This window comes from Argopecten irradians, chromosome 4 (genome assembly GCF_041381155.1).
Source record: "Argopecten irradians isolate NY chromosome 4, Ai_NY, whole genome shotgun sequence".
Classification (NCBI taxonomy): domain Eukaryota; kingdom Metazoa; phylum Mollusca; class Bivalvia; order Pectinida; family Pectinidae; genus Argopecten; species Argopecten irradians.
Window position 1 is genome coordinate 19,196,818 of NC_091137.1, and position 24,538 is coordinate 19,221,355.

General features: G+C 35.5%; 2 protein-coding genes across 3 annotated transcripts in view; both read right to left on the reverse strand.

The window, feature by feature from the left end:
- The window catches only part of LOC138320851 (choline transporter-like protein 2), a 51,837-nt gene extending 41,790 nt beyond the window's left edge, over nucleotides 1-10,047 (reverse strand). The window contains exon 1 of one of the 2 annotated variants that reach the window (XM_069264117.1): nucleotides 9,822-10,047. In XM_069264117.1, the coding sequence (XP_069120218.1) occupies nucleotides 9,822-9,891 (70 nt within the window). In that variant the 5' untranslated portion in view covers nucleotides 9,892-10,047. Of the gene's footprint in view, nucleotides 1-4,783; nucleotides 4,911-9,821 lie in introns of those variants that run through there. The other variant, XM_069264118.1, reaches the window with a different exon arrangement.
- Nucleotides 10,048-13,243: 3,196 nt separating this feature from the next.
- On the reverse strand, nucleotides 13,244-24,000 carry LOC138320854 (ATP-dependent RNA helicase DDX39A-like). Its single transcript, XM_069264122.1, has 11 exons — nucleotides 23,866-24,000; nucleotides 22,415-22,639; nucleotides 22,174-22,301; nucleotides 21,690-21,966; nucleotides 21,143-21,261; nucleotides 17,018-17,149; nucleotides 16,566-16,675; nucleotides 15,345-15,489; nucleotides 14,594-14,741; nucleotides 13,920-13,929; nucleotides 13,244-13,854 (listed from the first exon to the last, which is right to left on the reverse strand). Exons 2-11 carry the CDS (start codon nucleotides 22,614-22,616, stop codon nucleotides 13,848-13,850), a joined length of 1,278 nt encoding a protein of 425 aa, XP_069120223.1. The 5' UTR covers nucleotides 22,617-22,639; nucleotides 23,866-24,000; the 3' UTR covers nucleotides 13,244-13,847.
- Nucleotides 24,001-24,538: the final 538 nt, after the last annotated feature.

A 24,538-nucleotide genomic window follows, 5' to 3' on the forward strand; every position in this document is an offset into this window, starting at 1 on the left:
TCACTATACAGATGCTCTAGTCCGATTGAGCTACCTGGTCACCAATGATCAATCCAATTCAATCTCGCTACAGAAAATGATCTCAATGTACATGGGTGAAATAATGGGTAACAAAAATTGTTTATAACTTCTCTTGGTAACCCTATGTCCCACCTCACCATATTGAGGTAACAACAAATTCCTGTGTAAAGCTTTCAAGTTATCCATTCAAATGACCTTGGCCTACATATAATTTATGAAGATCAAATTTTTGAAGCAAATACGTAGGGTCATTGCAATTATCAGAACATAGATGTTTTGCCTAGAAATTTATTTATTATATAACTGGCCCATTCAGTCAGACGTACGATTGTCTCAATAGATAGAAATGTCACATCTGAACCTGATTTAACCTCTCTTATATAAAAACACAATTTCCTTAAATTCAGTTATGTGATAAATAGAATCTTACACTCAAAGCTATGTTATATTAATCTTCTTTAAACTTATGAATATTTGAAGTAACAAGTGATAACAAGTTTAAATTTCATATTACAATGGCATATGTAAGATCCTCCATATAATTATGTTTGGTCATCCTCTTCTGCAGGATTATATGACTCTTTCATACGTATATGTAGGATAGAACTATTCCACCTGAGGGTATAGAATTTTGGGTCAGAACCGAGGCTTGCGGAGGTTTCTAACCCAAAATTCTGTACCCGAGGGTGGAATAGTTCTATCCTACATAATTTACATATGAAAGAGTTATTTTCTCATATTGCTTGTCGAATTACTTTACACTTAAAGGTGAGGCACCCATTTTGTGACAGAATCTTAACTTCTTAAATAATTGATCAATTTAAAAAAAAAAAAGAATGCCATTCGAAAGAGCTCATCAAAGTTTGGTTTATATTAAAAATATAAACAAGAAATCTTAGTTAAACAGTTTGAAATGCAAATTAAACAAATGAAATGGAAAAGAAATCCGGCAAATCAATCGAAATAGAAGAAAAATGACGTCAACTTTGCCTGATATGACGCCATCTCATTGTTTTTCAATTGTGACGTCACAGCTATGTAAGATAGATTTATCTTACATAGCTGTCTTTCATGGGACAATTCTATCTTGCATGGCTAGCTATGTGAGAAAATTGCATCTTAATTTGTTATTGACATTCTGACTAATTTCTTATCTCAGTAAAGTGGATACAAGTGTATATTTGTTGGCAGTCTTGATAGCTTACCTTATTTTCATACTTGGTAAAATGAGTCATATTCTGCATTAACGTTATTGATTCAATAGCACTGGATCAAAGAAAAAAAGATAAAATACAAAGCTTTGCATGTGAACAGTCTGATGTTTTGAACAAGTATTTCTATGAGAACTATTGACACTGTAGAAGGTGCTTTATATGGTTTAATGGATGCATGCATACACCTGTTGTAGCTTCCTGTATCTGTCCTATCCTTTTGTGTCAAAACTATATATGAAATGTGTTGTTTGTCTGTTATTATAAAGGCTGCATTGATTTTTGTGTTATTTTTATACAACATGTTACATTTATGAAACATATAACATAATATATTGACAAATGCCACCTCATTGTTTAGTATTTTAATTGATATTCGACCACAATATGTAATGGTGGACAGCGAATGAGTTTGAGCATTTCACACGCATGTCACCACCATGGACTTTTCTGGCATATCACAGTAAAACCGACTGATCTAATTTCCATTAGAAATGGATTTTTTCTGATATATGTACAAATTCTAATGTTCTCTTAGACTGAATTGTCCCTTTAATATTATTTCACCTAACAGTTCCTGTCAATTACGGATTGTCTACCCTGTATAATGTTCATATTTATAGTTGAAGCCAATGATTGTCTCCCCTGCCCACTGTATAATTTCAATTCTTAAGGTCTATTAAGTATTGTCTCCCCTGTATAATGTCAATTAATAATGCCCTATTAACAGAGGCCAATTAAGGATTATCCCCCCCATGTATACTTTCCTATTTATATAGGCCAATTAAGAATTGTTTCTGTATGATGTCCTATTTACAGCTGAAGTGAATTTAGGATTATCTCCCCTGTATAATGTCAAATTTATAGTTGGGGCCAATTAAGGATTAACTCCCATGTATAATTGTCTTTTGTCTGCCCCATTAAATGTCATATTTAGAGTTAAGGTAATTGAATATTATCTCCCCGGTATAATGTACTTAATTTATAGTTGAGGCCAATTAAGGATTAACTCCCTTGTATAATTGTCTTTTGTCTGCCCCATTAAATGTCATATTTAGAGTTAAGGTAATTGAATATTATCTCCCCTGTATAATGTACTTAATTTATAGTTGAGGCCAATTAAGGATTAACTCCCTTGTATAATTGTCTTTTGTCTTCCCCATTAAATGTCATATTTAGAGTTGAGGTAATTGAATATTATCTCCCCTGTAAAATGTACTTAATTTATAGTTGAGCTTTTCCTCAATTTATTAATTAACTTAGCTTGCTAGGTTATTGGGGGATATGTAACATAGACTACAATTGTGTTTTGACTTTGAAAACCAGATAAGCATTATTCCTTTGAAAAAGATACATTGACAGTCACCAACATTTGATCCCTTTATCCTAGCATACTGTAGCCTCAAGGTGACTCTTGGATTCTTATTACTGAGAAGGTAAAACATGTATTATTTTACAAAGTCTACAGTTGTGTAATACTATTAAAGTTAATGTACACATCCAATATATTTGAAGATACATTTGTGTTTCCAGTGTCAATGATCAAAATCTGTTCCTCACACAAATCTTTAGTTCAGCAATATTTACAACATATGTGTCAGAGACTGCCATCTGAGGTAAATCTTCCAGAGTAATCTCCCTTACACAGATTGTTAGTGACTAGTGATGGATCCTGATGTACTAAGATTACTGACATGTTCATGATGCATTGCAGCTATGAAATTATCAATTAAGTAAGTGGACTCTTGGGTTGATTGAATTGGAAATGAATAAGTCAGAAATGAAACTTGACACGGTCATTATACCTACACCATACAATTAATGTGTAGTACTTAATATTGATTAGTTTGTACTCACATCTATTACGACTTCTTATCAGAAATGAGGTCAAATAATTATCAGTATTTTGTAGAATTCAATTAGTGCATGCCAAAATCCTGGTTCCTTCTACAACTTCTAGTAGATTTATCTATGATATAAGGTCATTAGTATTGATGTATTGAATGATTATGTAACACCTCTGAAAATAGTGTCACTAGTTAGAATTAGAATCGATAATCAGTTAATGATTGGATTATTTCTACTTCAAGAGCTGAAATAGTCCTATATGAAATTTCAGAAATTAATATTTGATTATCATGCAATCATTTGGTTTCTTAGACCGAACAAAAATGGCCGTTTCTGGACTTGTGTGATTATCAAAGACCAATGGGGCCTCTACTTGACTGATTTGTTGAGGTTTTAACAATTGATTTCATGTACCCATGAAATAAAATAAATGCCCACAGAAATTTAACCACTGTGCAGAGACAGTTAGACTCATTATCATTATTTTCTACCTGGTACAATATAACTAATCAGATTCCTCTTTAGTTCCTCATCAAAACATTAGGTGTAATAACCCATTCACCCCCTGTCAATTCAGGTGTATGTGTGGGATCCAACATGCCTGTCTCCTGGGCGACTGTATAGGTGATAGCAATGCTGAATCGGAATGTTACAGGAAATAAAACAAAACACGGTTGTCCAAACACAGGTAGATAACAAGGCACTCTTACAATGAAATGGATCTGCTATCAGCATTTCATGGCCTCAAATAGGCTATCAGAAAGTTATCACCATGACGATTTTGTAAACAAAAAAACAAGAAACCCATGAGCCTTAGTGATTATCTTTGGATGAAATACAATAGACAAAATTGGCTAAAAATACTATTGACAATTTTTCTTCATCAATTAACTACTTTGTAAACTTAAAGAATACTTCAACAGAAGCTGTTGAATAACTTGACTACTAATTTCTTGAGAATAGGTCAAGGTCAATTAAGTGGACAAACTCGGAGGTGCTTCATCCTGCATGCTACAGATCCAATATCTGAATACTTTAGACATTACTGAGAAGTTGTTTAAAGATTTCAATATATGTTAGAGCTCTAGCTGTGACCTTGAAGAAAGATCGAGTTAATCATTTGAAATAGCCCTTCATTCCAGCACACAGTATTTGAGGAGTCATTTAAAGATTACCATTTGGCCCATGTGGTTTTAAATGAAGGTCAAGGTCATTCATTTGAACATACTTGGTAGCACTTTATTCCAGCATGCCGCTAGGCCAACATCAGTACTGTACCCTTGACATGGTAGATGATGACAATCACAGCACACCGACTATAGGTAATCACCTAATAAACAATTCTGTACCATTTATTTAATCTAATCCAAAAGGACAAAGGTTTCTTTTTATGTGCTTCCTCAAAATACCATTAACAACTTATTAATTAGCTTTCATTTTACAAATTCTTTATCCATACAAGACACAATGAAATAGTGGGGGAAACACATATCAAACAATTTTACAGAATACTCCAAATATAAATTTCAAAAAGGACAACTGAGCCTTACCTGCAATAAAATTTTAGTAAAGGAATGAAGTACACAATATATAATACAGCTTGTGACAAATGGGAATTGGACTCATATTTGCTGGTAGCATTTATGCATGTTAATTTATCAACAGTGAAAGCAGAATATCATCAGTTAGAAATTAATATTTACCATGTTTTGAATCCACAGCATTAACTTCCTGCTCTTTTTCCATTTTGAGTTTTCCTTTCTCTCGTTTCATATAGGGGATTGATTTTTAAAAAATTTCAGAAACCAGGATGTATTTCCCTACATGTCAGAAGTAACTTGAAGTCACTCTCTTCTTATCTAAACATGGTCATATATCAAACAATCTAATACCATTACTAAAGTCTGTAATACATGTACACACATGGGCATTCTACATACATTTATAAAAACTCTCCAGGCAGTGTTCAAATGATATCAGATCCCACAGGGCCGTGGGTGCCACCACTTGATCCAATCAAAGGTTTTATGTCTGTCCTTCAAACACTATGTTATTGAATGAATGTACAAATTAAATCTGCATAAGACTTATCTTATAATTTTCTGGGTAAAAATGAAAAGTGAACTTCTTTATGTCATTAAAAACATGACCCAACTTAGACATTCTGACTTATGTGTAAGTCAAATAAAAGAGTGAGCTGCCATACTGATCAGGGCCTGTTACTCCTTAAATTCTGAATGGTAACTGAATTTTTAAGAGATTACCTTAAATTTTCAGGGAATTATATCATTCAAATATTAATTAATGATGGATCAATTTCAATAAAGCTATATTTTACAATTACTTTTAAATTGGTTAGAAGTAATTTGTCTTTGTTTTTCTTCGTGGATTTTGATCTACAAGGGAATTGATGATAATATTTGACTACTCAGTACTGTTGGATGCTTACACTTATCATTTCTAATTAGTCTAGAGAATTTATTGTGGTTCAGCAGGATTGGACTGGGTCAATAGAGCAATGTTAGGCTAAATTTGGAGGTCCCGGGTTTGAATCTCAGTCTGTCCTCTACATTTTCTTCTTTCCTAGCTGTCACAAATTTGGTGCCCAACTAAAATACCCATGGTGGTGGTATACAAAGACTTTGAAAAGGAGAGGAGTCTAATGTAGCAGGATTTGACTGCGTCGATCATCGGTGGCCATGTAGCTCATTTGGTAGAGCATTCAGCTAGTTTTTGTGGATCCTGGGTTTGAATCCCAGTCTGTCCACTACATTTTCTGCTACCTGTTACAGTTTAATACATATCTTGCATTGTAATTATGATATATTCAAACTTTTGTAGTATCATGATAGTGTTATAGTTGCCTTTGGTGGAAAAGACTAGGAAAATGGGTAGAGTTTAGCAAAAGTGGACTAGGTTGATCTGATCAACAAGCCACTACTTGACCTCAAAAGCTATTCCAAAACCATGCAAGTCTCAACTTTGTCTGAATTATTTGGGTCAAAGTTGAAGGACATCAGAATGGCTTTGAAGTGCTCCTTTATTAAAGAGGGGAAATATACCATTAATAATCTAAGTGACTTCTCGCATGTATACAGGCAAAAGTGCCACACATGTAAATTGCCTGTACCTTGGTAAATTTTGTAGCTTGATAGGAGGCACTACAACAGTTCACCATCTGACTATTGCCACCTCACCACCCAAGCTTCATCTGTTGTCATGGGACCAACACTGTACCCCGTAACAAGAATCAAACGCAGAACCACTGGCTCTAACTTTTCTAATGATCAACTTGTCTAATGATCAACCAATCTATATATATTACTGGTAGTAATGCATTCACCAAGGTCTCCATTTATGAGGGATGAAATGGGTCTGACTGTCATCTCTCAAGTTACAATAAATATCAACCATAAGTACATCAATAGGAGGTTGATGTTTCCAGTAGTGAATATCATAGAGCAATAAAATATACAAACATTATGGTTTATCTGTATGAATCAAGATAAGAGTCCCTTCTGTCAACAAATGTGTTGTATATCTCTAGTCCAATTGAATTTTCACAATCTGTCAACAAGTATGTGTTTGATGTGTAATAAAAGGCTATATTGATCTAAACTCTCTTTCATTTAAAGATGCTCCACCGCTGACAAATGGTATTTTTTCACTATCTAAAACAGGAGCAGATGATTTAGTACGATGTATTTTCTTCGATTACAAAAAATACTTACTTTACACCATTACCACCATTGAAAAGTTTGAGCTTCTAATTTTACTTTAAATTAAAAGTATAAAAAATAATCAATTGCGTCCCGAAAAAAATCCGTGGCTCTATCTCCTATATGGAATGATGTACTGATTGTGCATGAACTAAAGGCAAAATAAATTATTTTATATTATTTTCTGTGTTAATTAGACATATAAATACATGATTGAACACCAATTCTTGTTCAAATGATGAATATCATTTATGCGCTGTCGGCGGTGGAGCACCTTTATGATAATTTCACAAATCCCCAGAAAAATGCATCAACTTAAAATGCTTAAAGTAGTATCTATAATGTATAACATTCCAAATTGAATTCAAAATTACATTTTGAGATTAAAACATCTAAAGAATAAACTACAATACATACAGCAGAATTGGAAGATTACTTGGAGTTGAAGTCTAAATTCAAGAAAAAAAGGCAAGGAAATCTAAGAGAAGACATAAAGTAGGCAGAAAATTCGAACCAAAAACAATCAGAATTCTAGATCAACAAATCCACAACTAAACGTTAATCACAAGTTGATCAACATTTCAAAAGTTGATTTTTCAAAAAGTCTACTCATTCCAAGCTGAATATGGACTGTTCTTGTTCATTTGTGTATGATTTTTTTAACTCATCTAACCCTGAAGGCACATACAAACTATTCTGATTAGAGTTTGACCACTTAATTATGAATTTTCAAGGTTGAATGGGTTGATGCCTGAGTGTTAAAGTCTATGGGCTCCCTCATCCCTGTTCAGAACTTACACTTGCAATAAATCTTATCAAGAAAGCCTCCTGTCATTGAATGTGTTACCTGCTTTTCCCCAGTCAACTGCCTGATTGTATTATGTCACATGATCTGTGATCTTAGTTCTTTCGAACTGTTCATACTTGCTTTATCACGTACACTGACTCACCACTTTAGTATAAGTAAATTATTTAATGCTGGACTTACTGGTCATTTATAAGTTACAGGTCTGGTGTAGATAACAGTACAATAACAGCAGGTATAAAATTACTTTATTGGTTTTATAAGATAACCATTTCTAAATCTATTCTGTCCACTTTAAAGAACATTTTCCAGAATGTAATGTATATAATTTAAACTTATAATAATGCCCCGTCTGATTAAAATTAAAATTTGAGGTCAGGGAGTGCTTAAAGTTGTATGGTCTGTGACTTGTTGTATTTTTGATATAGAAAAAGTATTTAAAGTGTTCTACATATTTTTCTCTGCCTCTCTAAGTTTTTAACTTTCGATATTTACCGACATTTGTAAAGTGCGTATTCACAAAGTTATTTAACAATTAATCAAAATATTTATTTTTAACGTGTACACATTTAAAATACCTGGTAAGTATCCAAACTGTTCTGATCTATTCCGATCTGTAAGGGTATTGCCGATATTGACCATGTGATACGGCTCAGGCTATATATACTATATGTCGGTCACATGATGCAACTTGGTTTTCCGATACTACCCGAAAGTTTGAAACATGACGTTGACTGTGGTGGTTCTTTCAAAACGTGTGATATTTCATGACATTTACTGCTATGTCAATAGCATATTGGTGCTTTCATGGATCTGAACCATCATATATAAGCATCAATATTCACACACTGTTTGTTTTATGAGAGTTTGTGATGAAGAAAATTACAAGAAATACAACTTAAAGTTAGACTATATATATATAATAACGTTTCACAAAATAATTTTCAAATTTGCTGAAGAAATAATGAAACTATAGGCCTTACAGTGCTGATATTTTCAGTCTACAGTCAATAATGATTTAGTGAAATGGGGAGGGGGGCATTTATTGGGTGGAATATGGTTCCTGTAATAAGCACTAGACATTGTGTAATATCAATATCGAGACAACTCTATTAAGTTTTATACTTGTATATCCTTTAATAAACCAGTATCCTGTTACAAACCTACTGAATATTGCTTTGTGTAATAAAAAAAAATCAGATTGTTTTATTTTCACGTTCAATGTCCTCACACCACAGAGGACAGGCTCATGATCGAGGAATAGTGACTCAGTTTTATATGAACACTATCAGATTCGATTTTTGATTACCGGTAAATCTCTTTGTTGTCATAAATAAATTGTGAATGTTTTCTACCAATCATAAAACTCCAATACAACAAGCTATGACATCAGAAACCAAGTTTATCTTTATTGAATTTCATGACCGGAAATTAATTGAATGTTTATCCACATACATGTATGAGGAAGCATGTAAAACAATCTGTGATATTTGTCACTATTTTATGTTAATTTAATCTAAATCTTATTCAATACTTTTATCCTTCCTCTTTTAAATACAGAGGTCGGTGTACTTGTAAATGTTTTACAAATGAGAAACTTTAGTGCTAGGCCTAAAGTATAGAAATATAAGCTGTGCTCATTTCTATCTGAGAATCACTTGACATAAAAAGCTTATATCAAACCAAAGTAATTTAGTTTCTTATACACATCAGATGTTTTAAATAAAATTTCTTAAAATTTTGAATAGAAGTGGCATAGTTTAAGTGTACATGAGGTTAGTTTTCAATGTTATTTGTAGATAATGCTTTATTTCTTTGAAATATGTATGAATTATTATCTAAATCTGAGATTTAATGTAAAATATGGAAGATTACATCAAAATTATAGGATTGAATTGCCTCTGGCCCTTATATATATATATATATACATGTACACGTATAATCTATTGCTAGACTCAAGTTCAAGTGATAGGCTTTCAAACGACAACTATCGTCCGAATGTCGAAGTCTGGTGCTAAGGTCAAAGGAAATTCTAGTAAGATGGCCCCCACGTGTAGATTAGGAGACCACGTTACATAGTGACACGGAGTTCTCAGATCTCGTGCCAACTAGCATCGTTATTATTATATTTTATTGTCTACATCTCATAAAACAATCAGAAAAAAACAATAGCCCAGAGGTAACGGTTCATCACACACACACTAGCCTCACACTTACCGTATTTCTTCCCGTCCGATGTCTCGATGTGGCCTTTCTCATCCTCCACCTTGCCGTTATGTTTCCCCATTTTTAATAAAAACAAAGGACTAAAAAGTTAAGTTACTGTCTGTCCACCATTGCGTTGTCTCCTGACTGATAATACACACCTACAAAATTTACCTGTAATTTATATCACAGGTAACTACCTAGCACACTGTTTATGAGCTGTTTGAAGTGGACTGATAGCACGTTAGGTTACTGATATCGGCGGCTCTCCATAAACCATCAGCAGACGACATCTGTCAATGCGATAAACACAGACATTCTTTTCCCGCCAAAATATATAAACCACGTGTTCCGTGACAACGCCTTCCATTTCCCCACAGGGATTTGGCATTAATTCAAACAATGTCAAAGATAGTTAATTTCCAGTGCCAATTTGAATACAGATGGAAAATATTATTTAGAACAAATGTAGAGATGACATGTTAAAGTTATATTGCTGCTAATTTCACTGTAACTTAAATATGCTCCACCGCTGACAAAAAGTATTTTTTCACTATTAAAAACAGGAGCAGACGATTTAGTATTTTTCTTCAGTTACAAAAGTTACTTAGTTTACACCATTACCATCATTGAAAAGTTTGAGCTTCTAGGTTTACTTCAAATTAAAAATATAAAAAATAACTAATTGCATCCCGAAAAAAATCCATGGTACTATATCCTTCTATGAGAAAAATACCAATTGCACATGACCAAAGGCAAAATAAATCATTTTATATATTTTTGTGTTAATTAGACATATATATACACGATTAAAGACCAATTATTGTTTAATGGTGAATATCATTTATGCTCTGTCGGCGGTGGAGCATCTTTAAACATTTGATATTTAAAGGGACAATTCAGTTTAAGAGAACATTAAAATACTTCCAGTCTTGTTATGCGTTAAACATTGACATGTAACTTGATGATTTAGCTCCCCAAATGATTTAGCCCCAAAGCATATGTCGGCCTATAAGAGAGCCGAAATCTTGGGATCATATATTCCTGGTTTTGAATAAAGCGCCTTCAATCGCCGCCATGTTCAGTGACGTCGTGTTTTGTCGGATTCCGAATCGTATCACGAAGCTGACGTTCGACACACCTGCACGTGGCGAGCCAGGTAACTAGCGTAAGCGCACATGTGTTTGTTTACGTTTTCTTTCTGGCTAATATGAGCAAATCATGCTGGTATATGTCCACAGATTGAGTATTTGAAACATCCAATTTACACATTGCCGCAAAATATAGTAATGTGCGAGCATTATTTCCTTTGTAGATAGAGTCTGCTGAGATCGACCACATGTTTTGTTTATGAAAAATTGTTGACATTACTTCGAGATTGTCGCGACGATGTTCGGAAGAGTTCGGAATGATTCGGCATCTTTCGAGTCTATTTTTCAAGCGTACACGTTAAAAAGATTTTTCACTTTTATAATTAAAAATACTTCCAGTGCTGCAACTTTATAAAAAGTGGTAAAATTAGAAAGTTTAAAACTCAGACAGACGGAGAAAAATATGTATAACACTTAAACAGTTTTCACTATGACAAAAGAGCGAAAGTTATAGACCATACAACTTTAAAAGTCATACAGCCAACATTATATTCTTACCACAGGGATCTGAGAATTAGTTACAGATTAGTTAAAGATTACGTAACCATGGATCCACAAGAGTGCCATAAGACCATTTTTAGAAGTTTTAGAGGTCTAGATCTACATGTAGGCCCTACTATATACGAGAAGGGTGAAAGCTCCCAGACTCAAAATTTCTAAACCGCCTAGCTTTAGCGGCTATAAAAACACATTTCTAGCACATCTTCATAAAATGGTTATAAACGTTGGAAAGAGCAATAATTTTCCTTTCAAAATCATCCTACACATCTATACGAAGTGCCGTCACTAAGAAATACCAGCGCTATTTGCACAAACATTACTCTAAATTCTTCGCGGTCGTCGAATTAAATTTCATGATGTCTTTTTTCGATATAATATGCCTGAGCGAGGCCTCCGTAATCTCATTGATGGTTATGAAAAGTCTCTCTTCTCGGAACGTAAAAGGGGGTCCCGTGCGTTCCATTTGTGGATTCGTACCAGTTGTACTAAAGTGATACCGCACCGCCTAATGGGACGCGTTTGGATTTGTCCATGATGGCGGCACCCATATTAAAGGCCAAGTATCTTCGATGTTAAAAATAAAATGGATATAAAAGTAAAACCTAAAGAGTTTTGGCATACATTGAAATAAGTAATCCATGTAATTTCATAGGGTATATATACTCTCTGTTTTGTTTCAAACAAAGAAAACATTCCGGTGAAAAATGAAAAATCTTGGGTCCGCCATCTTGGATGCAAGTGGTACGCTTCTGAAAACGAACCACTTGCACCGATACAGTTCTGCTGGTACGGCGCGCTCCATTTGAGATACAGCACAACTGGTACGAATCTGCAAATGGAACGCACGGATTGCGGCGAATTCAGATGGCTTCCTTATTACATGGTTTTTCTGTGTGACATGGTTTGGAACGGTCGATTTGTTAATCTGGGACTCCGGCTGTCTTCTTTCATATCATGTGAATCAGGTAGCAATATCATTTCATAAGCTATCTCCATCACCTTGTGCATGAAGCTTTCATGTACATTTGCCAAGTCTAGCCAAACCATTTTCAAACAAGTCTCTTCTATCAACCTTGGTCTGACGAATTATCTTACTTAGGACAGTTCTACATTCTAGTGAAGCTTGAAAATTTCCCCATTTGTGCTGACGTGTCTATGCAGCGTTTACTTAGTATGTAGTCTGATAGCCGCCTACTAAGTAGTCACCACAGAGAAAAAAGATCTTGCATTCAACTCTAAGCAGGGAAATTGCTCTGTGGATCGTTCGTAGAATCCTTCTCTGATTCTCTTTTGGTACATAGTAGCATTCAGACTTCTCCTACTGCCGAGAATTGTTCCTTTCTTCTGTAGTTTTCTCTATGTACAGCAACTACAGCTGTAGCAATACTTCTTATGCACAAATATGGTAAACCACTTAGGTCAGGTTCTCTCCCATATTTAAATAGGGTACTAGGTGTTTCCATTTGAAGAACTCCTGGACAGTTTCCAAGAGGCCTCGCCATGTCAGGATCACAATGCGAAGCAGCAAAATGAATGGTCACACCGGGGTTTGAACGCACTACCCAACGTATTAGCAATGTTGTTCTCCTGGTCGCTCGCCTCCAAGTAAGTAAATAATATGACATAACTTTCAGAGGATTATACTTATGCAATCCCGAATTAAGATGCTAATTCTCATTCTAAAATTTGTGCATGTTGTTATTAAAAAGTATTGTAGGACGCATTGATATTATTTTGTTATACTATATCATCGACTTGTGAAATGTAAGGATACAAAAACAACATACGCATCATGTATAGTATGTAAAGTATTTATTAACTGCAGTACAACATTCATGATTACGTTGACTAAAGACACAAAATAAACCAACAAAGCTACACCACATCATGACAAAATAAACATAGTGATTACACTATGATAAAATGTACATTAAATCTGACGAAAAACTTATATACAAGTGAGATATACAATTATTGTACAAATCAACGATAAAATTATCATATTGAATATACATGTATATGGGTTTTATTTTCTCCAATCAAAAATGTTTTTTATTTCCTCATTATTTTAACACAATCCATGTATTTTAAATATTGCTGAAGATATGTGAAATTCACCTTCCTAGAACAGATCATCTCAAATAAAATTCACATCACGAACATTATGTACATGTACTACCACAATCTTGTAAGAGACATCACAGAAGTTTGTTCTTTCAAATAGCCGTAATGACACACCACACATTTGCACACATCAGATCAAAAATAAACCCAAGGAAAACTCCCATGTATCACAGACGATTTATATGTAAGGAGGTCAGTTTGCCACTTCCTTATTTTGCGTATCTATTTCACTTTCCAGCCAGCCTTTTTTCCGTATCACACATCATCCACTTTTCCTGGCACTGCAAACGAAAAAATAACAAAACAACTTTTTTCCGTATCACACATCATCCACTTTCCTGGCACTGCAAACGAAAAAAATAACAAAACATTACTGACATAATCATTCTTTGTTTACAGTCTGTATTTATTGGACACAACATAAAATGGAACTAAATAACGAAATGCCTTAAGTAACATTTTATCTACCGACTAAGGTGGACAGATTTGCCATAGATATACAATAAACATGACATATTGACACTATCATATCTTAGGATGACATATAATGTGTAAATATAGACGTAGCGTTGTGTATTCATTTATATTTTATATCAATTTATTCCAGTCATCATTACGTCTGTCATTGGGTAGAGTGTTTTTACCCACAATATGGCCTTAACGGGCCTTAACGTGCATAACAGGTGCAATCGTTGAAGCAGAAGACGCTCACTTTTACGGGACACCTGGCTCCAGGATCATGAAAGAATCTTAGCCAATCATAAATTATGTAACTTTTTGTTACATCATCTTGGATTGGCTAAGTCTAAAATTACGACAGTTTTGGACTTAAATCTGTTGCATATTTTTCCTGAGGCCTGATATTTTCTTTTAAAAGTTCAAATTTAATAGTTTCATGTATACATATGTATTCTATTTGTATAACATACGCCATTTTATAAGAAACGCTTATATATAGTAAATGTATATTGAGATAAAAAAAATATGTTATCAGATTGGTGTACTTACGGTAAGAGGATGTGTCTATTTCATCGGGTAAAACAGGAACGTTCACCTCAAATCGCTCCTGTACCTCATTCATGATGGCGGCGTCCATCTCACTAGAGATAAACGTAATAGCCATACCCTTGGTTCCGAATCTACCAGCTCTGGCCACCTACAACAGTCATAATGTTTGTTAATACTTATAATGGATACATAAAAATGGCATCAAATTTGCAATTTCGCGCTTAATCCCTGAAATATTAAGAATTGGTTAAATTGCCCAATCACGGATTTTTATATCGCCAAAATTTAATTTTCTAGTTTTAGGTCTGAATCGAGAAAATTTTGACCCAAGAAGATTATCGATTAGTATACTATATTACATTGTAATTGCTATAATGCGAGGATATGATACAAAGTGTTGAAATCTGCGACGTTTGATCTTTCTATTGTATCAATTTTACTAACATAATCTGACTCCATATCCGGAGTAAGGCTTTCTATCTTCCTTCCCATGGCGTATCCGCTATGTAACAACTATTTACACAGGCCAATGACCTCTGTATCCTTTAAGTGTCTTGTAAACTATGTCATATTAGCTGACACACGATACCAAAATACTACTTAATTTTTAATATATATAGAATTCCGTATTAACTTCATCTCGGAAATCGAAAAATAATAATCCAGTTGAATTATATTGCTTCCATTGTCCCTTCAATGTTCAGTTATAACTATACAGTTGACCTATCTACAACCCCGGATTCCTACTCACCCTATGGAGGAATGTGTCTGAATCCTCCGCCATATCGTAATTAAATACAATGTTGACTCCGACAATATCCATCCCCCGGCCAAACAAATTCGTGGACACCAGGAGTCGCTTCTCGAATTCCTTAAACTGCTTGTATCTAGACAACCTGTATCATTAATCAATTCGACAATCCAAGCTTAGTAAGCACTACCGCATGTTCGTGGAAAAATCGTTCAGAATTTCTCGACTATATGTGCAACGATTATTAACCAATGTAAAAATAGGCAAAAGTCTAAATAATGATTAAATTATTATTCATCAGTGGTATCGATAAAACAAGGACAAATCATAAACAAAACAGGGATTTATCGATAAAACAAGGGCAAAACCCAGACGTTCCGAAAGAGTGAGTGTTCTCTGCTCAATTGAGGACAACCACCATAAAGTACACATATATTTCCAATCAACAAACCAGGGCTTAGGTTCATCAACATTCCTTCACCTTAAGAAATTCCTTCACTTAAAATTTCCCAAAGGAAGGTATAACAGAGGTTGAGAAGCTAAGAGAGGGAGTTTCCTTCAACTATGTTATGTATTCCAATGGGTTTTTTTTAAGATAAGGAATAATTTAAAGTTAAAGGGACAATTCAGTGAGGCTAATTCTTTACATAACCATGAAGCAAAATATGACATAAATGTATTTTTCTACATTCCTTATGAAACATATGAAAAGAAATAGTGGCAAATTCCACAACATTGTTAAGTATTTTGATTAATACCATTGAAATTCCAAATCGTTGAGCAATACGATTACATAATGTAAGCAGGTACAACATGTACGCTGTACCCTTACCCGAGTCAAAGTCACGCACGTTAAACAAACGCAATACATAACCACTGAGGAGTTAATAAAAGTATTTCTAGACAAGAACATGCATCTAATAATGTTAACACAACTGTAAGAGCGTTTTTAGTAGTTCTAGACAAAAAATTCTTCACTGCACAGGCAAAGGTCAGGGTTCGGCATACAAGGCTATGTGTTATGGCGATTGAACATTTCACATACATTTGACTACTGTGGGCTTTTCTGACATATCACAGTTAAACCAACTAATCTAATTACCATTAGAACTGGTTTGTTTCCGAAATATGTGCAAGTATTTATGCACTCTTAGATCGAACTGTCCCTTTAAGGAATATTGACATAACTGAACCCAGAAATAGACATTTTCATGGGTTTACCTTTCCTCCTGTTGCATCCCACTGTGTATAGTAATGGCGGGGAAGTTCTGCTCCAGTAACAACTGTGCTAGGGACGTACACCTCTGGACAGACTTCACAAAGATGATCACCTGGAAGAGATCGGTTCAAACACCATCACATGAAAAGATACGCTTGTTTGTTTGCAAGATGATAAAAAGAGATTTTTTTCAGTAGACAATGGTACCTAGACCATTTGGGCAGATTATGTCATACAGCTGGACAGTAATGGTAACATTCGCGAAAATATCAAGCGTACTTCCTAATTCTGCATATGGTGATGCATAAGACTCGTAGTTCAATATAAATTTCCTATTGTATATTTTTGAAATAATTATGTCATTATTTCAATCCTACATACATTCTCCGTCGTGGTATGTTATAAGCCTTAAATTTCGTCATTAGGGTGAATGAGATCATAGTATTGTAAATACCTGGTTAAATTCCAGTGCGTCGAGAAGCTTCATGAGTTGTCTGTTCTTTTCTTTCTCCGTGACCTTGACATAAAACTGTCGAAGGCCGTGCAAGGTCAGCTTGGAACAGTCATCTACAAAGACCTCCAGTGGCTGAAATCGAAGAGTTAAAACCAAATCTAAAATAACGCGAGAAATGTTAGAGATATTCCAAACACTCGAGTTTACTGGATGAAAGAACTCCGTCACTTAGCATTAAACAGATGCAGGGGCGTAGGGAGCGGGGGGGGGGGGGGGGGGGGGGGGGGGGGGGGGGGGGGGGGGGGGGGGGGGGGGGGGGCAGGGGGGGGGCAGCGTTCCTCAGGACGGGGGGGGGGCCAAACACGTCTTTTTGCCCCCCCCCCCTTTTTCGCCGATGAAATGTTCTAAAAATGCACATTTGAAAGAAAAAAGGGTCCCCATGCACATTTTTGTATCTAATTTTAGAAAATTTCCGCTGCGCGGCGCGTTTCCTAAAACGTTCAATCACGTAATGTTCAAACCTTTAATAATGAAAATTCAATACACACGAACTAGACTAAAAATGTCCATCAAGGAATTATACTATTTAAAACAAAATGCTTCTTAAAAGGTTAATTTGTTTATATGCCTTCAATTCATTATTACTTTGAGTTATACAACAATGTGCCGATGGTGTGAATCCGGTTTGTTCAGATCGAGCAGGGTTGCATAATGATATGACGAACTCGCAATTATCATTTTTAAATCGAAAAATAACCGTGTTCAGAACGCTTTAAAATCAGCAAAATACATTGTAAAACTCATCTCAGCCATTCCAAATCGTTATGGGTTTTTTCCCGGGGAGACCCTCGGACCCCCCAAACAACAAAATATCGCGCCTTTGGAGCTCGCAGATTCATCAAAATACATCGTAAAACTCATCTCAGCTATTCTAAATCTTAATTTTTGTCCCCGTTGGTAAACCCAGGACCCTAAAACAACAAAATATGACGCCTTCGGTACTCACAAATTCATCAAATACATCATAAAACTCATCTCAGCTATTCTAAATCTTAATTTTTGTCCCCGTAAGTTTTACGACGCATTTTGTTTTATTTGCGAGGGCCGAAGGCGTTGGATTTTGGTGTTTGAGGGGTCCGGGGGTCTCCCCCCCGGGGGAAAAATTAAGATTTAGAATGGCTGAGATGAGTTTTATGATGTATTTGATGAATTTTTGAGTACCGAAGGCGTCATATTTTGTTGTTTTAGGGTCCTGGGTTCTCCCATCGCTGCCATTCTAAATTGTAATTTTTTTCCCAGGGCAGACCCCCGGACCCCGCGAACACCAAAATCCCGCCCATTCGGCGCTCGCAAATTCAACAAAATTGCCGTAAAACTCATCTCTGCTATTCTAAATCGTATTTTTTTTTCCCGGGGGAGACCCCCGAACCCCAAAACCGCAAAAATCTCGCGCCTTCGGCGCTCGCAAAATCCTCAAATTCCATCGTAAAACTCATCTCAGTCATTCCTTATCATTATATTTCCCAGAGGATACCCTTTAATTGCGTATTCATTAATTTCCTGTTACCGACACCATTGTTTATATAAATTTACAAGGATTATATGTAATGATATATGAAAAAAAATATATAAATTACATCCTGTGGGTGCGGGGCGCCCGAGGGTGTGTGTGGGTGGGTGGGTGGGTGGGTTGTTACGAAATATTGAGGACCTTTGCCCCCCCCCCCCCCCCCCCATTACGTTTTCTTCCTACGCCACTGGCAGATGTCTTCGAATGAAATAACGATTTTACTTTCAAAAATAAGCGTACATACCATGAGCAAAATAGTATCAATCATAGAAATGTGTATATGCTCTTCCATCCATGGGTATGAACACTTTGCAGAGAATCGGTTCAAAATAAATCTTATCTTATCCATACTTGATTTTTTGTTCATGATTATTTATGTTTACCAATTCTGTAAAACAACTTTCTTTCGCGTCTATTAAATTTCGCGATTTCGATTTCAAAACAAGTTAGTGAAGATAATTATTCGAGAATGATAATTAAATACAACTAAAAAATCAATATAGATGATATAAGTAGATATTAATTTGCGGAGATAAACTTCCGCGAAATTACTTGGAATCGCGAAATTCGCAAAAATAAATCGCACGCGTATGAAAGTTGGTTTGCAGTAGTCGGCATAAATGTGTCATGTAAATCTTTTGAATGATTTTCATTATTTCCTCATTTTGACATATTTTTGACAAAAGTACTCAACAATCTTTAATAAGAAGAAATAAGTCAAATTTTTTAACCTTAAAATGAAAGTGCAATCAATGAATGCTCATATTTCAACGAGCCAAAAACGTAAATAAATTGTAATAGATGGAATTGTAAATACAAAAGAAAAATTTAAAAAAATAGATAAACCGCCCAATGATTTGAAGATGAAGTCAAACGTCTGCAGCAGGTCAACTTCATAGCTGATATGGAAAGCTGCATAGTTGAGTAAATCCCATTTGTCACTGAGGTGTGGATGTTTTCTTTGTCGTCATGCCAGTTTAAACTGTATGTAAATTTCGTCAAAACGTTTCAATTGTCAGGTCGTACACTCTCCTTGCCAATGAATGAAGTTTGTGTACCATCATGACTATACATCAGTCTTTGTTAACGACACACACCACTACAATTATCAGCATACTAAACAACTTGTAAGCACAACAAAACGAACTACGTACACTAGAACATGGGTTGTTCATCCTCCAAGGAATTGCCAACGTTTACAAGTGGTGGTGGAAAAAGACAACCACAACCAAAGACACAAAATATACTGCGTAATAAAGAGAATTGTACAAAATCTAGTGGAATGTAATCACTTTCAATTCGTTTTCTGCTCACAACGGATGATCCACAGCCAATAAATCCATGATTTTGACTCAAGACAGCAATACAGACTCCGCAGATGAATACATTGTTGTGAACTGTAGTACGTTCATAGCAAATATGTTGGATTCGGTGTAAAATGGTCGTGATTACATGATTTCAACTCCCAATATCCATACTAAGCAGTATATCGTGGAGATTCTTTGTGATAGATCTCGTTTGACCAATATATTCCGGAGCGTGAACTCATATCATTCTGGTTATAACCATAACTATGAAGGAAACATGTGATGGGGCTTTTGACTGTTATATGGCAACGCCAAAGCTCATTTGCTGAATGATTGCGTCGGTGGTTGTGATGAAGCTATAAACCTGCCTTAGCTGCCTGTGGTCCGCCATCTTGACATCCGATTGGTTGCATTCAAAACGCGATATGCATAACTAGGATCCAATGGGAGCCTACATTTGAAAATGGGGACAGAACCGTCCACTATTTTCTGAGAAATAACGATACCGAACTTCAACAATTAAAATACAAGATGTCTATCGGTCGGTCGTTTTGTTTTTATGTTTTTTTAACTACTCAATGGTAAAGTCATATGCCTATTCTCCAGTAAAGGGCTTATAATCTGACAAGAGCGTAGTATCAAAGCGTATAATCACAAAAGAGGAAACGCCTTTGCAACGGCTCCCTCTGAGTCCAAGAATTATTAGGTAGTCACTGTGAGTCGACAACTCGAGCTTGAGTACAAGTTCACTACTAATTATTTGGAAATCCTGAAAAAGCAATGCCAAAATGCTGCACAGCTAACATTGTTCAGAATTATACAGTTAGCAATTAAAATTCGAAGCAATTTATGGCGGCTTCCAGAATGATGGATTCCGGGATGTGTGAGGAAGTTGGAATCGCGTTGTTTAATTCCAAAAGGTCGGTCAGGGTGGCGTTCGAATGGCAATAGTGAGACAAAGCGTCCGATGTCAGCGACAGCATGCTGAACGAATGCTAGACTCAGCTCAGGTTACAGCTGCAGTTTGATGGCAGCATTCGCCATGACAACAGGGTATAGAGATATAAAGACCCTGAGGTGTAGTCTTCAGCGGAAATCTTCATCTTCATTTGATAACTGTCCAAAGTCGAAAATCAACGGAGTGAAACCTCTCAAACGGGTCGAATGACAGCGTACAATACATGGTGGAATGGAATGGCGGTAAGAGAAGTCCACGAGGAGACAGTATAACAAAACTTGTATAATTACATCCTGCATAAACCTCTTGCAGACAAGGCGGGATTCCTTCCCAAGAGTGGCACTGAACATCATCACTTGCTTCTCGTGCGGTGTCAGTTTGAAAATCTCTTGGACATCCTTCCGCATGTCTGAAGAAAATAGCAAATAAAATGTTTCAATTATAAACGGATTGTTTCACATGGACTTTAGTTGATATATAAATGGTACCTTATGAAATCTAAAACAACATGTATATCGCTTAGCTATTTCACAATTATAATACGAATATTAGAAAAGAAATATGGAATCGGCCTTAACGGTAAAATACAATACCGTATACAGAATTAGGAATAAAAATGCTCACCTTTTCTTCGACTTACAATAAAGACACCGTTACTAAGATATCTTCAGAAGTTGATAGTTTTTAATATATTTGACAACTAGGACCTTGAATGAGGGTGAAAAGTCATTCATTTCAACAAACTTGATAGCCCTTCGTCTAAGCATGCTACACTCTATGTTTTAAGTGATTTGGAACAAGGTGTTGTTTGAAAAGAAAGTTTACCTTAATACTTACCTAATGTTTGAAGCATCTTGTCACATTCATCCAAGATGAAATGGCGGACGTTTCCCAGTTTGAGTTTCCCTTTCCGGGTCAGGTCTAGAATACGGCCTGGTGTTCCAATGACAACGTGTGGACAGTTGCTGGTCAGCACCTCCTCATCACGCTTGATAGGAATTCCTCCAAAAAACACACCGACCTTGATATTACCCATGTGACGTGACAACTTGCGGTAATCGTCTGCTATTTGGAAGGCAAGTTCCCGAATGTGCGCCAAGACTATGACAGAGACCTGAATAATGATAATGATAAACCATTTAGCTCGAAACAATTGTATATTGGACTGATGTCGTTTGAAATAACAGTACATGTCTCGATGTTTGGGCGTTATCCACAACAGATGCTCTATATGTGATGCTTATTTTGTAAGTGCGCTCTTAAATGAGAATGCTGAAAGAGGAACATTTATCAGTAGACTGATCTAATGAACGCAACTGACCTGTCCATCCACGGGTTCTAGTTGCTGTAGTGTGGCCAGTACAAAGACAGCCGTCTTCCCCATCCCGGACTTGGCCTGACACAACACGTCCATAGACAGCACTGCTTGTGGGATACACTCGTGTTGGACTGTACAACATAAACATTAGCATCCGTTATATAACTTCAACAAATATAGGTGATTCGGTGAAAACTGTGACAAAAATTGCTAATTATTTTGTTTATCATGTATATCTTCTTACCTTGTGAGGGATGTTCAAATCCGCAGTCGGCGATGGACCGAAGAAGTTCTGGTTTGAGAAGAAAGTCTCTAAATCCCGAACTGTGTATAGAGGCATACTCTCCTTTCATGCTGTCCCCGGGGGTAGGACCAGCTACCTTTTGGGGCGTGGTTTCATCCTCAAATTCGTCTATGTAGTCAAGTTCTGTATCGGTATTCTCCATTTCTGCTGTTTTAATGTGTTCAACTGCAAAAAAATACGTGTTGCAGTCATCATTTTAGATAATTCAAAAACAACTACGTTTTCGACGCAAAAATCAAAATTATGAATAACGTCATACTTTAAATTTTCTTTAAATTAAGGTTGAAACACCAAACAAATATATTATTATGTTAATAACGAAGATTTGCGGCGCAGTGATAATCAGCTACTGTATGTTATGAACTTAATTTAGCATTCGATTCAGTTTCTTGAATTTATGCAAGTAAGGAAGATACGTGTGGTATTAACGGTAAGCTATTATTTTTCCGACTCTACACAAGCGTCCAAACTCTTTTAACATTCATATTTTAAACTTAATAATACGGTATAGCTATACTTCTAAGAACGTTCACTGTTGGACATGAATTGAAGGGTGGGCCTAAATACCGATACCAATGAATTTTCGCGTGCCCCGAAACGTTATATATAGCGTGACGGCACGTAAAACTCTACTTCAAACATTTTGTGATCTCACGACGTTCGAAATATCATTAAACCTCAACCGCTTTCGTTTCAATAGTTATTCCATTTGTCGGAATACAGTTGCACACTGTAACGGTTAATTATCATTGGTCCAAAATATCAATGGGGATCTAATGTTTTAAAACAAATACTTGGCATTATTGTGTTTGGTAGAAAAACAACCTCCGGCTATCGTGTCTCTTGTCGACGCGGTTTATGATGAGAATACACTCAGATTTTTGTATTATATCCCCATAACATAAAAAATCTATTCAAATTAATCCTTATAATTCAATTTACTAAAGATAATCTCTTCAATATTCAAAATTCATTTTGGGACTAAACATTACGCCGTCATCTCAGCCAATCAGAAGCAACGTTACAAACGGCGACGTCATTTTTTCCTTTAATGACTGATAAAGTCAATTTTTAAGCCAATGAAAATGCTCGTAACAAGCAAAATTGAATTTTTTTTGTAGTAAAAGATGGCACTAGTTTTAGACGTGTGCGGTTTTAATAATTCCATACATTCTAATATAATGTTGCATAGTGTAATGAGTTAGTGACCACATCCAGTTAAATAGTGCATGTATAACTTTCTGATTACTTTAGAACTGTATTTCGCGACTCTACGAACATTCATGATGTATATACAATGTATGAATATGATTATAATATGACAATTTCATATGACTTCAAAATATACAAATACTTCCTAAATATAAAGATAAAATAGATGAGATACATACTTAGTGTCCTTTAAACTTGCGCTATCGTAACCCGTCTAAATGTATTGCATCAAAAAATGTGTATTTATGGAGCAATTTCGGAAAAACCATTACGCACTTATTAATATGGAATCTGAATTTCACATTGTGTATGCAATAAGCAAGAATCTGAATTGTCTCCCTTGAACATTGGAAACACTACACGAGCCTATCAGGTGTACGAGTTGTCTCCCTTGATACCGGGTATTGCACAACTGCTGTGTAACTCCAGAAGATAGTACTATTTATATCTCTGATGTAGTCGTATATTGGTAATAGTATACATGATACTTAATTCACAGCGGAATTGCCATCTTTGTTACGTCCTGGCAATGGTATACTTTCGCATTCAAAATAAGCATTGCTTGCATATCAACAAAAACATCTATTAGATGTACCAGTATATATTTCTGATATGGCTTTAGACCTGCATGCCCAGTTACAAGAACACATATTATTCTTCATGGGGAAGTATAACATAGAGTTTGGAAAAAGAAACAAGTTGTGGAATCTTATTTAATTATATCATTTATGTAATGTTTTCATGTGGAATTTCCTATAGTGTTTAATATGTCACAATAAAATGATTTTTTAAATTCCAGATGTTAATATGAGAAAATCTGAATGTGGTTATTGAATGCATAACCTATTCTAT

Coding starts and splice junctions, on each gene's coding strand:
- LOC138320854 (XM_069264122.1), bottom strand. CDS start 22,616: ATGGAGAATACCGATACAGAACTTGACTACATAGACGAATTTGAGGAT. Junction 21,967..22,173: donor TAGAACCCGTGGATGGACAG/GTCAGTTGCGTT, acceptor ATCATTATTCAG/GTCTCTGTCATAGTCTTGGC. Junction 21,262..21,689: donor CAAGATGCTTCAAACATTAG/GTAAGTATTAAG, acceptor TATTTTCTTCAG/ACATGCGGAAGGATGTCCAA.